The 13,263-nt window shown below is 44.0% G+C and overlaps 1 protein-coding gene across 2 annotated transcripts in view; it reads left to right on the top strand.

Moving 5' to 3' along the window:
• The first annotated feature begins 3,102 nt into the window (after nucleotides 1-3,102).
• Nucleotides 3,103-13,263, top strand: part of AFF1 (ALF transcription elongation factor 1) — a 123,311-nt gene continuing 113,150 nt past the window's right edge. For both annotated transcript variants that reach the window (XM_068402819.1, XM_068402822.1), the window contains exons 1-2: nucleotides 3,103-3,474; nucleotides 8,738-8,800. In XM_068402819.1, the coding sequence (XP_068258920.1) occupies nucleotides 8,766-8,800 (35 nt within the window). In that variant the 5' untranslated portion in view covers nucleotides 3,103-3,474; nucleotides 8,738-8,765. The remainder of the gene's footprint in view (nucleotides 3,475-8,737; nucleotides 8,801-13,263) is intronic.

Consider the following 13,263-nt stretch of genomic DNA (forward strand, 5'->3'; position numbering starts at 1 on the left):
GCAGGTCATCTTGAGTGCCAACACATGGCATGTACAGGACAACCAGGCAATCATGCCCAGCCAGCATGGGTTTATGAAAGGCAGGTCCTGCTTTACTAACCTGATCTCCTTCTATGACAAGGTGACCCGCTTAGTGGATGAGGGAAAGGCTGTGGATGTTTTTTACCTGAACTTTAGTAAAGCCTTTGACACAGTTTCCGACAGCATTCTCCTGGAAAAACTGTCTGCTCATGGCTTGGATGGGCATACCCTTTGCTGGGTAAAAAACTGGCTGGATGGCCGGGCCCAAAGAGTTGTGGTGAATGGAGTTAACCAGTTGGCGGCTGGTCACAAGTGGTGTTCCCCAGGGCTCAGTACTGGGGCCAGTTCTCTTCAATATCTTTATCAATGATCTGGACGAGGGGATCGTGTGCACCCTCAGTAAGTTTGCAGATGACACTAAGTTGGGCAGGACTGTTGATGTGCTTGAGGGTAGGAAGGCTCTGCAGAGGGATCTGGACAGGCTAGATTGATGGGCTGAGGCCAACGGTATGAGATTCAACAAGGCTGAGTGTTGGGTTCTGCATTTGGGGCACAACAACCCCATGCACCGCTACAGGCTTAGGGAAGAGTGGCTGGAAAGCTGCCTGGTGGAAAAGGACCTGGGGGTGTTGATCGATGGCCAGCTGAATGTGAGCCAGCAGTGTGTCCAGGTGGCCAAGAAGGCCAACAGCATCCTGGCTTGTATCAGAAATAGTGTGGCCAGCAGGCCTAGGGAAGTGATCGTCCCCCTGTACTCGGCACTGGTGAGGCCATGCCTCAAATACTGTGTTCAGTTTTGGGCCCCTCACTACAAGAAAGACATTGAGGTGCTGGAGAGAGTCCAAAGCAGGGCAACGAAGCTGGTGAAGGGTCTAGAGAACAAGTCTTATGAGGAGCAGCTGAGGGAACTGGGGTTGTTTAGCCTGGAGAAAAGGAGGCTGAGGGGAGACCTTATCCCTCTCTACAACTACCTGAAAGGAGGTTGTAGTGAGGTGAGTGTTGGTCTCTTCTCCTAAGTAGCAAGTGATAGAACAAGAGGAAATGGCCTCAAGCTGCACCAGGGGAGGTTTAGATTGGATATTAGGAAAAATTTCTTCACGGAAAGGTTGTCAGGCATTGGAACAGGCTGCCCAGGGAAGTGGTGGAGTCACCATCCCTAGAGGTATTTAAAAAACATGTAGATGTGGTGCTTAGGGACGTGGTTTAGTGGTGGACTTGGCAGTGCTAGGTTTGCTGTTGGACTTCGTGATCTTAAAGGTCTTTTCCAACCAAAACAATGCTATGTTTCTATGATTCTAACATCTCTCGGCCTACATATGTGTGTATGCTTGTGTGAACGCTGAGGGAGTTTTCTTGTAGTCTGATATGACTCACGCAGTGAAAATGTTTATTTGCTTGTTAAGGGAAAAAAAAGGGAGATAGTGATTTTTATGGCCAAGAGGCTTCTCAGTCAGTAGGCTCTCCCAGTGTTTCCATTGGTACTGTTTTGCTTCCTACACTAATGAACTCCTTAGGAACGCACAACATATTTGAAGATAAGATCCTCCTCATTTGTTCGTGGAGTTTGAGCAGAAATACAAGACAAGAACTTACATGTCTTGGACACATACTTGTGTGTTGGAGGAAAGCGTATCTTTGACAAAGTAACTTCATTGCATCTTGCTCGTGTGTATGAAAATTTACTAGATAATGGGAAAGAGTTTGTTGAGGTAAAGTTGGCATGCCTGAACCTTTAATGTAGGTGCTAGGTAGTCCTTGAGGCAGAGGAGGATCTAGGCATCCAGCAGCCCCTTGCACTCCACATCAGCCCCTGTTGTCTGACCCTAGAGTGACACGAAAGAGCAATGCCAAGGGGCCTAATATTTCCCCCCCACCGAGTACACTTTTCTTCCCAGGGACGACAGCATGTTGTCGCCTCCCCTCTTGGCTTATTTCTTAGCTAGGTAACACCTTTCTGAGCTATAACTTTTCTTTCATAGCCCATTAATAGTGTAGTAAACGGGGATGATACTGGCAGTGCAAAGCACACTTGTGCTGCCAAAGGTCACACTGCTGAAAAAGAGACGGTTCAGAGAAGACAATCAGATCTGTGGAAAGAGCAACTCCTTGCACCCTCTTCTGTGATAAGACCTACAGCAGTTCCTCTGTGCTTTTACTAAGGAATGCCCTTAAGCAGGTACCATCAACTTCAGTGGGCTGGAAGCTGATTAGGAGTCCTGGTAAAGTGCAGAGCTCCCTGTGAGTGGGGGGAAACTCGCAGTGCCCGAGGGTTCAGCCTGCAGAGGTGCTCCCTATGAGGTCATCACCTCTCAAGGTGGCTGCAAGGCTCTGATGTGAGGTACCATGGGGGCTGCATTGCTCTAGGGTAGAAAATGAGCCTGCACCCATTTCCCTTCAGAAAATAAACATTTTTTTTTTGCATCAACCTCACTGTGAAATTAGAAACACTGATTCACGATCTGAAGGAAAAAGTAAGGGTCTTATTTCTGGGAGAGGCGGGGTTCTTTGCTATGGGGCTGCTGTACTGCTCACTGGAATTGCGTTCTCCTCTTGCCTTCTGCTGGAGCCGCAGGGCAATTCGCGAAATTGGTCTTTCCGAGCCCCGAACAAGGTCTAGAAGTCGGGACGTTTATTTCCGCACAGTCATTAGGATTTCATCTCTGCTGTTCCCCCGGATTTTGTGTCGTGCTTCAAATCCATTCTTCATCCAACCGCAACGCGGGGGCGGTTAGAGCGGCCGAAACCGCTCGCTGCGGCACCGCCTGCACCGCCCCAGCCGGACACGAGCGCCGCCGCCTTCGGGCGCTTCCGGAACCCCTCGGCGGGGAGGGGCGAGGCGGCGCCGCTCCGCTCACCTTGCGGCGCTGGCTGCGCTGCGGCGGCAGGGGGCAGCTCCGCGCAACAGGTCGGGGAGGCGGAGCCCGGCCGGCGGCCGTGAGGTGAGCTGGAGGGGCGGCTTCCCTGGCCGGCCCCGGCGCCCGCTGCTACCGGGGGGCTACCCGCGGGGAGGCGGCTGCGGCGCCGGCGCGGCCCCGCGAGCAGCAGCCGGTGCTCCCCGCCGCCGTTGTGCATGGGGCCGTTGCGGCCGCTCCGCGGGGCGCGCGGTGTCCGGGCTGGGGCCGTTTCCAACCGCCCGCGCGAGCGGCAGCGGCACCTTGCCGGGCGCTGCAGCGTGCTGTAGCGCAGGAATTAGCTGCTAAAAGTTGCTGCGTCGTCGCAGGGAAAGCGAGATTAGGCAGGAGAGCGCTGCATCCGCCAGGTGAACACGGTGACAGCTTGAAACCGGCTTATTTGCACGGAGGTGCTTTATCGGGGTGGCTGTATCCGAGCTCCCCGACAGCTTTCGTTGGCTGCAGACTCCTCTGGCTGTGCGCCCCCCACCTTATGTAAGTGAGATCTGACTAGCTTGGGATCTGCTTGGGCAAGGAGCTTATCCTCGATGTTTTTACTCAGGTGAGTAATTCCACTATTCTCACTCGGGCACGGGTATTAGTTGGTCTTATAGTTGAGCTGTAGCACTCTCTGACTTAGAGGAAGATGATAAAGCCTATGTGGAAAAACCCACACTGGAGAAGCGAAATCAAAACGATTCATTGGTTTTTTTTTTTTAGTTGTAATAATCCAAAGTCTTCTGTGACTGTACATTGAGATGTCTCTTCAAATAATTGTATGTATGCAAATACATCAAGTTTTGCCCATAATAATATCATATCTATATTAGTAATAAGAGTGTTAAAGGGAAGGGGAAACCCTTGAGATGGGTACATAAGCTTTGGTAACTTTCCAAGCAGCTTCCTTGTTCCATCAGAGCAGCCGTTTGCCCGTGGCTTGACAGAGAAAGGCAGAAAAGAGGAATACAAATATGTCCAGCTAAGCGATACAGTAATTAGTTTTGCCAAATACAGCACTGTAAGAAACTTCAGATAAGGGCCACTTGGGTGCCTGCTTTCATCTCTATTGTATGCTGTGGCTGTCTGTGACAGTAGCTTTTTAAAAATGAGGAACAGTGATTACGAAGAGTTCAGCTTCTTTACCACCAGCTAACCTTGCACTTCCTTTTGGGATAAATGGGAAGTAGAAGTGAATAACTGCAGCAATAGAAAACTGACAGTTGCAAATAGCCTATCCGTGGGTAAAGTCAGTGAAACAAATGACTCCTACTATGCCTCATGACAATACTTTTTGCAATTACTGGGATAGGAAGTCAGAGCTTTCCAGACTCAGCTCTAACAGTTTTCTTTCTGTTCATGAATACTAGTTGCAGTGTTTAAATCTATTTTAGATTATAAGGTAAGGTACATGTGCATCTCACCTGGCTTTTCATTATTAGTAAATTTTAAGCTATGGTACTATAGGTATGTTTTACTTGCTTCCAGACATGGGAAATACAAAATAACATTAAATTTGGATACATTTTCTGGTAGATTGGTAGAAAATTACTTTCTGGTGGCAAACTTAACAAATATTCAACTAAGAAGTCCACCTGCATCCACGAGCTTTGCAATGCATTTGAAAATTTCACAGCTTGCAAAACTACGTTGCCTTCCTTTCATAAAAGTCTGAGCTCCTGCAGAGTCAGTTTATGAGCATTTCTGTCACCTCTCAGTACATAAAATTACCTTCCACAGCTAAATCCTTGAATCCTTATCTCTCTTACCTGTTGAAGACGCATGATGTACGCTTGATCTGTCCCCCTGTTGGATGTATCTTTAACGTAGGCAGGCTTCTCTTTTAAAGGCAGTACTGGTATGTTTTTTGTTAACAAGGTGGGGTTTAATGCTCATGATCTAGCCACTCACAAAGCAGTCTTGTATCTTGGTTAGGTTGTGATGAGGAATCTAGAAGCTTCTGAATATCTTATTTCTTCATGACTTTGGGGAGAGTCTTTGGAACAGACACTTCTTGCTCTTGAGTTTCTGATGGCTGTTTCACTGAGGTATGCAAGCTCAGGTGTTGGCATTTGAGTAATTAGCCCCCCAACTGCCCTCAGCCCCATGGAGGCATTGTTGGCTCACCTGGGGTTAGCAGCAGATGTGGACAGTTTCTTCCCCCAGCAGCTCACCACCTTGTCAGCTTTAGCTAATCTCTTGATTAATCAGTACCCAAACATGTAAAACAGAGCTTGGCTCACGAGGATACAGTGTAGGTGGATTATGAGGTGCACCTCATGGTCGGAAGGCAGTGCAATCTGTCCTTCTGCAGTGTGGCCACAGAGGCAGGGTGATTTTGTTTCATCCTCCAGGTGCCATCAGGGCCTTATTTATAGTATTTTTGCATATGCTCTGATGTGTAATCTTTCCTCTAATCTTTCCTCTTTCTCATTTAAGAGTTACAATGTATCCTAGGCAGTGTTAGAATTAATATCTCTAAGACTTCAGTAAAGCAAATAGTAAAAATGTGACCTTTTCCCATACAGCAAACTCAGTCTGTCTTCTTTTGCATTGCCTCATTTTTGCGTGACTGTTAGTGGCAACATTTTTGGAGGACAAGTTAGCAGCCTGTATAAATGCACCTAGGCATTAATTTCTATTTTCAATCTGAAATTCTTGAAGAATGAAACAAAAATAACCAGTAAAGAAACAAGCTTTACAAAAATGGTTAGCATTTTTCATATCTACAAAGCGATTTCCACCAGTCTTTTGCAAGATAGGGGGCTTCCTCACTGACTCAGAAGGAAAATCTTGGCATCCTAAAGTCCCTGAAGCATCAGCAAGGTGTGTGTGGGGCTGCAGGGCAAGAAGCAACACACATCACTCAAAAAGAGTCAAGGAAGAAACTATTTTAAGCTTTTTGAGCAAAAAGCACTGTTAACAACAGAACAGTTGCTTTTAGAACAAGAAAAGGCATCTTAACTAAATTAGCCAGCTAGGCTAATTGACATCAGAGAGGAAAGCTTGTGTTTATAAACACAGCTTGGTTACAGAAAATAAAAGCAAAAGCATTTGCAACTTGTTGAAATAATGTCAGATTAGTAATGCCCACACAACCTCAAATCCATGCTGCGTCAGTAGGGTTGAAAACCTATGGCAAACGCTGTCAAAGGCATTTGCAAAACTTGTAGATCGTTTAGTGAAATCTAGATTTTACTACTGGACTTCACATGCTTATAGCTGCGTTAAGGATAAGTTGGCAACAGGGCAGACTTCTCTACTGCTCTCTTTAGTCAAATGCGTGCATGCGTCTCTGCCTATGTTATTACAATGTGAGGTCCATGCATTGGCTGAGGAAACTCCTCTGAACATTTGAAGACCAGGAATGTAGAATTAAATAAACAAAAGGTGAAAGAAAGTTGGAATGACTTCTCCCAGTACATGCTTCCTACTTCCCCCACCTTTGTTTATTTTTAAATTCAAGTGGGCACCTTGTTCTTTTAAGGCTGTTTATTTATCAGCAACGGTTACAGTTTTCATGATTCTTAGGAGCGTACAAATATTAAGGGTTTATTTGCTTTCAGAGCTGTACTGTAAACTTAGTATGCATGTCTATTACTTAGTCTTCCTAGCTGCAGGTTGAGGTGGGTGTCTGACAGGATTCCCATCTTTAGTGGCCTGTGTCTTTCTGTGGCTTGCAGAATAGTTATCTGATGGTGTCTCACCTGGGATTAAAACCATGACCTAGAGGTCAGCTGCTTCACCTAATCATCAAAGCATTTGTGCTCCTGTTTAATATCAGTTGCTCTAAGTAGGTTTGCAAGACTTCACATAGTGCTACTGTAGCCTGCCCTCCAGCCATAAATCATTGTGCTCCCTCAGGAGTGTGAGATGCTGCAAATGAACGTCACAAATTGAAATGTAAACATTTTCAGTCATATTTCTCCCTGTTGGAGATTTTTTTGCTTCTGCTGAGGTGATCTTGGATTTTAATTAATCTAGGCTTGCTTACAGTGTCTTTGTGTTTCCAGGCATGATTCTTTTCTTCACAAATCCTTGTAGACCACATCTTAGCTGCACAGGGCACCCATGGGGCAGGCATCATGAAAACTATTTTGATGCCATCAGTTCTGCACACACTTTGCTTTGTCTGCACTACTGTGAACTAAAGACAAGTTTGGGGCAGGCAGGGGGTGGTGAGAAATAGGTGTTGGACATAAAGTGAGCGAAGAGCTTTGTGTGAGCCTATGCTCCGAGTTCATCTCTTTTGTGTGGATGTAAGCAAGGGGAAATTTTTTTTTTTTTTTTTTTGTTCTGTGATCAGCCAAAATGGTGCTAGTTATGTAGTGGCTGAAACTTAGCTGTCTCTGAGGGCCCTGCTAGGTGGAACTACCTTCACAGTGACATGAGGGGCTCCCTCTCTTGCAGTTATTGCTGCAACGTTCTACTTCTGTTTCCTCCTTGCTTCCTGAACGCTGCTGCTTTGAATTTTTATCCACTGTTACCTTTTAATTTATAGCTGTATTTTTAATGCTCTTTTTTCTCTTCTCTCCTTCCCCTTTCCACAGATGTTTCCATTCATCAGAGGGCTATTTGGTTGTCTGAAGGGAGTGCCCTAATGGCATATTTATTCTTAAAATTGAACTGAATATCCTGGAGCCTGTAGCAATAGCCTGGTTTGTCATGCTCTTGGCCAAGCCTGTAGTTCTCGTTAAGAGCCGACCTGAAATGCAGCGTCACTGCTGGGGGAAGGGGAAAGTTGATATCGTGGTTCTCCCTTTCTTAGCTACATATGATCCATGTGTTTGGATCGAATATGTTAAGGACCACTGCAGTGACTGCCAGTCAGTCATCCCAGGCTCTGTGTGTAGCATGTCCCTGGAGATCTCCACCCAGTCTCCCTGAGGCAAGTACTCATCCAGCTGCTGTTTAGCTCCCTGTTTTGAATGCTGAAGATCTCAGCAGAGATTGGCACAGAGGCTGGCTTAGGTAGCTACTACTAGTTTGAAAAACCTGCTGTGAGACCCAATGACACATGGCAGCTGCTGCTGCCGCCTTGCTGTTCCAGACAGATGATTGCTAAATGTATTTTGTTGTTCCTAGACAGTCAAGGCCAATTTCTGCAAACACTCATTACGATATAGTAATGAGTGTTTGTGGCTCTGTTAGACAGGTCTCTTTGAAACCAACAGAAGTGTTTACAGGATCATTCCCAGCATTTATAATCTTTTCCAGAACTCAGTTTCTTGAACTGTAAGTGTATTTGATGCAGAGATTGTGCCTCAACCTATCGGTATTGAGGATTGTGGAGAAAGCTGCCAACCTACTGAACAGCAAAAATTCAAATGATTTGCCGCTTGGGTTAAGCAATCTGTTCTTTAGGTTACATCTAACCTTCCTGTTGTGTAGTATTTCACACCATCATCCTGGACGTAATTGAAAGATGATTTCAACTGCTAGGGAGAATTGAGGGATTCACACAACAAATATCTGTGGGAGAGTGTTGGGGGTGAATATTGTGTATTACATACATACAAACCTAAACAGTGATGGCATGGACAGACACACATAGACAAAAAAAAGGGACATTTAGATTTCATTTTTTGTTCACTGTAACAAACATTCCAGACATTACTATACTGTAATGACTTTCTACTTTGGAAACTGAAGATTTTTCATGTTTGCTTATTTGACTCTCCCTTTTTTCCCTCTGCTGACTCTGAGAAAGGATGTTCCTGGGTTGGTCTTTATGGCTGTTAAAGCGAAGCTTAGGTGGCATCTACTGAGTACAATGTGCTGTTCTTTTGTAAAAGAGATGTTCAATATATCTTTTTTTCCTCTTACAGGTGAGCTGACTCAAATGGAAATGTCATAATGGAACCTACAGACAACCAGAGCCACGACAATGGGTAGGAATTAATTTGATGTAATCCTGGCTCCCCAGGTGCTATGAAAAATTTTGAGATTGTTTAAAAAAAAAAAAAAAATCCCCCTCCCCTCAATGCAAGAATTGTAATAACTGAGTGGGAGAGGAGGAGTTTCAAATCTAACATGCTGTCTTTTACCAAAGAATTGATGCCTTTTGTAACTTGAATCTGTTGTGAAATTGGCAGTGCTAGGTTAATGGTAGGACTTGATCTTAAGTGTCTTTTCCAACCTAAATGATTCTATGATTCTCACTGGTGAGACTGGCCCCTTGTCCCATGGAAACTCTACTCGTCACATGGAGTTGAGGTGTTTGCTTACAGCACATCATGCCTTGATCTTTAGTGCACCAGCCCTGTTGCATCATATCCTGTCCTGTTCGCAGGCTCAGTGTAGCAGGGGCAACATTGCCATCCTAGTGATCTATGTGTCAACTTAGTCCTTAAAACAAGCATTTCTGCACTGTTAACGCATTTGAATTGAGAAAGGCAATCCTGACCTGACTCAGGGTCTTTTAATTTTGTGTACCTGTCTTGCAGGTACACATCTTTGAAAGTTTGGGCAATGAGGGTTTTACACTAAGACACCTAACTTGCAAAATGGATTTTTTTTTTTTCCTTCCAAGGGGGTCGTTTTTCTGCAGTTCCCATTTCTTTCTCATTTAGCTCATTACAACTGCCAGTATGCTTTATCCTCATACCACGGGTCAGTGTTCTTTTCCCCTATTATATATGCCATCCTGAGGCAGGAAAGTACAGTGATCACTACACAATCACATTAAGGGGGTAGGCGTGGGTTGACAGAGATATTGCAAAGACATCCAGACTCTCTACTGTACCTCCTCTGCTATCACTTTCCAAAATACATCTAACTTCATAATTTTTTTTTGGCAATACATCTGCAAGGAATGGACCTTAGAAAAAAAATCTGTTTTCTGATGGCTTCTGGTTGGAATACTGTGTATAGCAGCCTGATCAAAAAGCAGACCAAAATCACAGGCATTTACTTGCTCAGTGTCCTACATACCTTTCTGCCTCATCTAGGGATTAGATATCACCACAAAATGAATCTGACAGCTGTAGTGAATCTGAAGGGTACATTGTGTTCCGTACATAGATGTTATCTTGATTCAATTGGAATATAAATCAGGATATTTAACACTCTTCACAGTGTGGTTTCTGACAGCTCCAGTGCCAAAGCCAACAAGGACTATAAACTTCTTTCTGTTGTTTTTAAATGTTTGTGAAAGTTCATACCGGTTATGGAACATTGTAAGGCATTCAGAGTGATAAGTGAGTAGTGCCAAGGAAGATGATGGAAATTGCTCCTGATGGCTGCCAAAAGCTAGTAGGGTACAGCCTCTAGTGCAGTCTGTTTCCTGGGAGAAGGTGGTTTCTTTTTTAAATCTGTCTCTTTCAATTTAAATATTGAAGGACGAAGGGTTGTTTTCCTTTCTTTTCTCAGAAATGTTTGATTCCTAACATCTGTTCTTTCCTAACAGGCTGCATCCAACTTAGCCTTCTGTTGTTAATATCGAAATATCCTTTTGGTTATATTCTTCCCTGCCCTTTTTTTCAATGTTGTACTCAGCTCAGTTTCTCTCCTTTGCCCTGGCTGCTCCTCCAGCCTCACTGTAGTGATGCTGTGTGGGTTAGACCCAGTGAAATCTGAGTCCTTTTCATGATTTGCCCAGCAAGGATGTGCTGCTGGCAGTCAGCTTTGGTTCTGGAAAGTGCTAAGTTTAAGAAGGTGCTATAAAGCAAGCCTATGGAGAAGTGCTTTGCTGAATCAGGGTCAACAGTTTTGCTGCCTCAGCCTTCTTCAGACTCACCATTGCTTATAGCGCACAGCTTCATTACCCTTGTTAAACTGGTTTTGGTGTGTGCTTGTATGTATGGGTTTCTGAATTTTGCTTGCTTTCCAACTGTACTTTGGAGGCAGGAATTTGGGGATAAGATTAACCTATCTCCTTTCCTCCAAATATATGGAGCCCTTGAAATTCTATGTTTTATGGTTGTAGCGTGTGCTTTACAGTAGCAATGTATGTATTTGTTGCATGGCTAGTTCCTTGATTGCTGGTGGAGAAAGACACAAGAGTACCAAGCCCTTGACAGATTTGCGTAGGGTTTGAGATTGCCAGAACATGAGAAACTCTTAAAGGATTAACCTCTTTGCAGGCATGCAGCCTCTGGTTTTCTGTAGAGGTAGCAAGGAGATGCAAGGAAGAAGGGTGCCGACAGCCTGGGAGGCTCGTGAAGCTGAGAGGTTACGAATTGTCGTGCCAGTCTGGGGCAGCAGAGCCTTTATGGAGCACAGTCCTTGCCTTCTGACCTGATGCAGAAGGCCCCTTTGCAAATGAAAAGGCTACCCGTGGCTGCTTCAGGCTGGGAATCACAATATGCATTTGACCCTTTTCACCTCCAAATGCGAAGGACTCATCAGTGGCAATAAATGGCAGTAGTAAGATGGATTTCTTGTCAACAGAGCTGGGGAGAACACATTTTAATTAAAGGACAGCAGTGACTCTTGAAGACTGAAAGTCAGGGTGTGTGTCTGTTTAAAAAACCTGATGCAGCACAGCACAATGAGATGTTTTGAAAAGATTGGTAAGGGCATGAATTTGACCTATTTCTGGGTATAAACAAATACATGTTTTACTTTACAGCAAATGTGATACTTAAGGAAAACTTACTGGCCATATATTTAATGATTTTAATATATCTTGGTATCTATTCCTTCTTCATTGGTACTCTGTGCTTGATTAATTGTTTCACAATACTTGTAAGCTTCTGGGATTTGTCCCGCAAACCTAATGGATTATCATACGTTTATTAATATAATGTCATATTGCATTTTTTTCCTGAGTTGAGGGATGCTGTATTCTCCTTTGAACAGTCTGTGATTCAGATTTGTTGGAATTTTGCAACAAAAGCTAGGTACTGATTACTGTCGTTAACATTTTTTCTTTTTTGTTGTTTATTTTACTTAAAACTTCTTGAAAACAAAGATGTGCAAAGATTTCTTCAATAATACCACCCCCATGCATGCCCACCCAACCCCCTAAATAGCATTATAACATAAAAGGCCCAGGAGCAACTAAATTTTACAGTAGGAGAAAAATTACTAACTTAAAAGAATGGCTTCCTCAAGCTCTGTGGAGATGTGGAAAACTTTCAGATGCTTCAGGAGAAATAAGCTGAATAGATGAACAAGGCTGGAGGTAAAATACCACGTGATTACTTTGGAAATCCATGGGTGTGTGAACTCAGTAGTACTGAACCAACACTCAGGTATGTCAGGCATTGTTAGTGGTCAGCAGAGAGACACCAATCTTCCTTCTGTAGGAGTGCCAGACCCTTTTGTAGGTGCTGCAGGTACTGGTTTTGGCAACGTGTCAGCATCTGTGCCATATCTGAAAATGTTGTCGCTTCATACTTGAAACTTCTGAGTTTTTTTTTTTCCTTGTCATCTTAGCTTCCTTTCGGTCAACGTGTCCAGAATATGGGTAGGTATATGGCCAGGCGAGATGGTGCTGTGTACCCAAAATGCACATAACGTACCCACATCCTGTGCTTCACCACTGATGCCTGAGGTCAGTAGTCTGGCATTTTCAGGAATTCAAAATTAGGAAAAAAAAGGCATCCAGCTTGCCTGCACACCTTTGTTTTTTTTTCAGTTGGATTTGCATTTCTATGCAGTCTTTAAATCACAAGCTTCATGTCTGGAGAACTCCATTCTCTTTCAACGCGTAGGTAGATAAGAATGGATCTTCTAAAATTAAAATGCTTATAAATAGCTTAAATACGTTTGGAATTATGATCACCTGTAGGAAGCTTTTCCTGTTAGGTTTTTAAGAAGTATTACTTTGGTAATCCTCTTCACCTCAGGAGTGCGTTTCTGAGCTTATGATGAGCTGAAGAGTAAGAAAAGCTTATTTTATTGATTGGTTTTGTTTGTGTTTTACTTAATGGAGACTGTTTCCATCATTTGCAATACATCTTTCAGAGACAAGGACCTGAAAAAGGGGAAAGTTGTATCCCTGATCGGTGAATAAAAAAACAGATGGGAAAAGCTGCAGTCTGCTAATCTTGAAAACAGATGTAAGGGAGGGGTCTGCAGCTGACAGGGTATATTCTGACAGAAAGCCTTCTTCGAGGAAACACTGGTTTGTCAGACTCAAAATGTTCCGTGGGAACTTAATCAGTTTTCATCAAATCTTCCAACAAAAATGGCATAATTTTGTTCTTTGGGTAGCTGGTGAGGCAGAAACCAGAGGCGAGGAACGTGAAGCCTTTCAGCCATTTCCTTGGTTGTGTGTCTGAAACTTTAAAAACAGAATCAGAATGGCATTTGCTTCACGTGAAATGTTTGTGGCATAGGATTTCTGAGGCTTTGTTCTGGGTGGGATGTTCAATGCTCTGCCCTCTCCTTCCTTAAAAATGGAAAG

The sequence above is a fragment of the Nyctibius grandis genome, chromosome 6 (genome assembly GCF_013368605.1).
Source record: "Nyctibius grandis isolate bNycGra1 chromosome 6, bNycGra1.pri, whole genome shotgun sequence".
Lineage (NCBI taxonomy): Eukaryota > Metazoa > Chordata > Aves > Nyctibiiformes > Nyctibiidae > Nyctibius > Nyctibius grandis.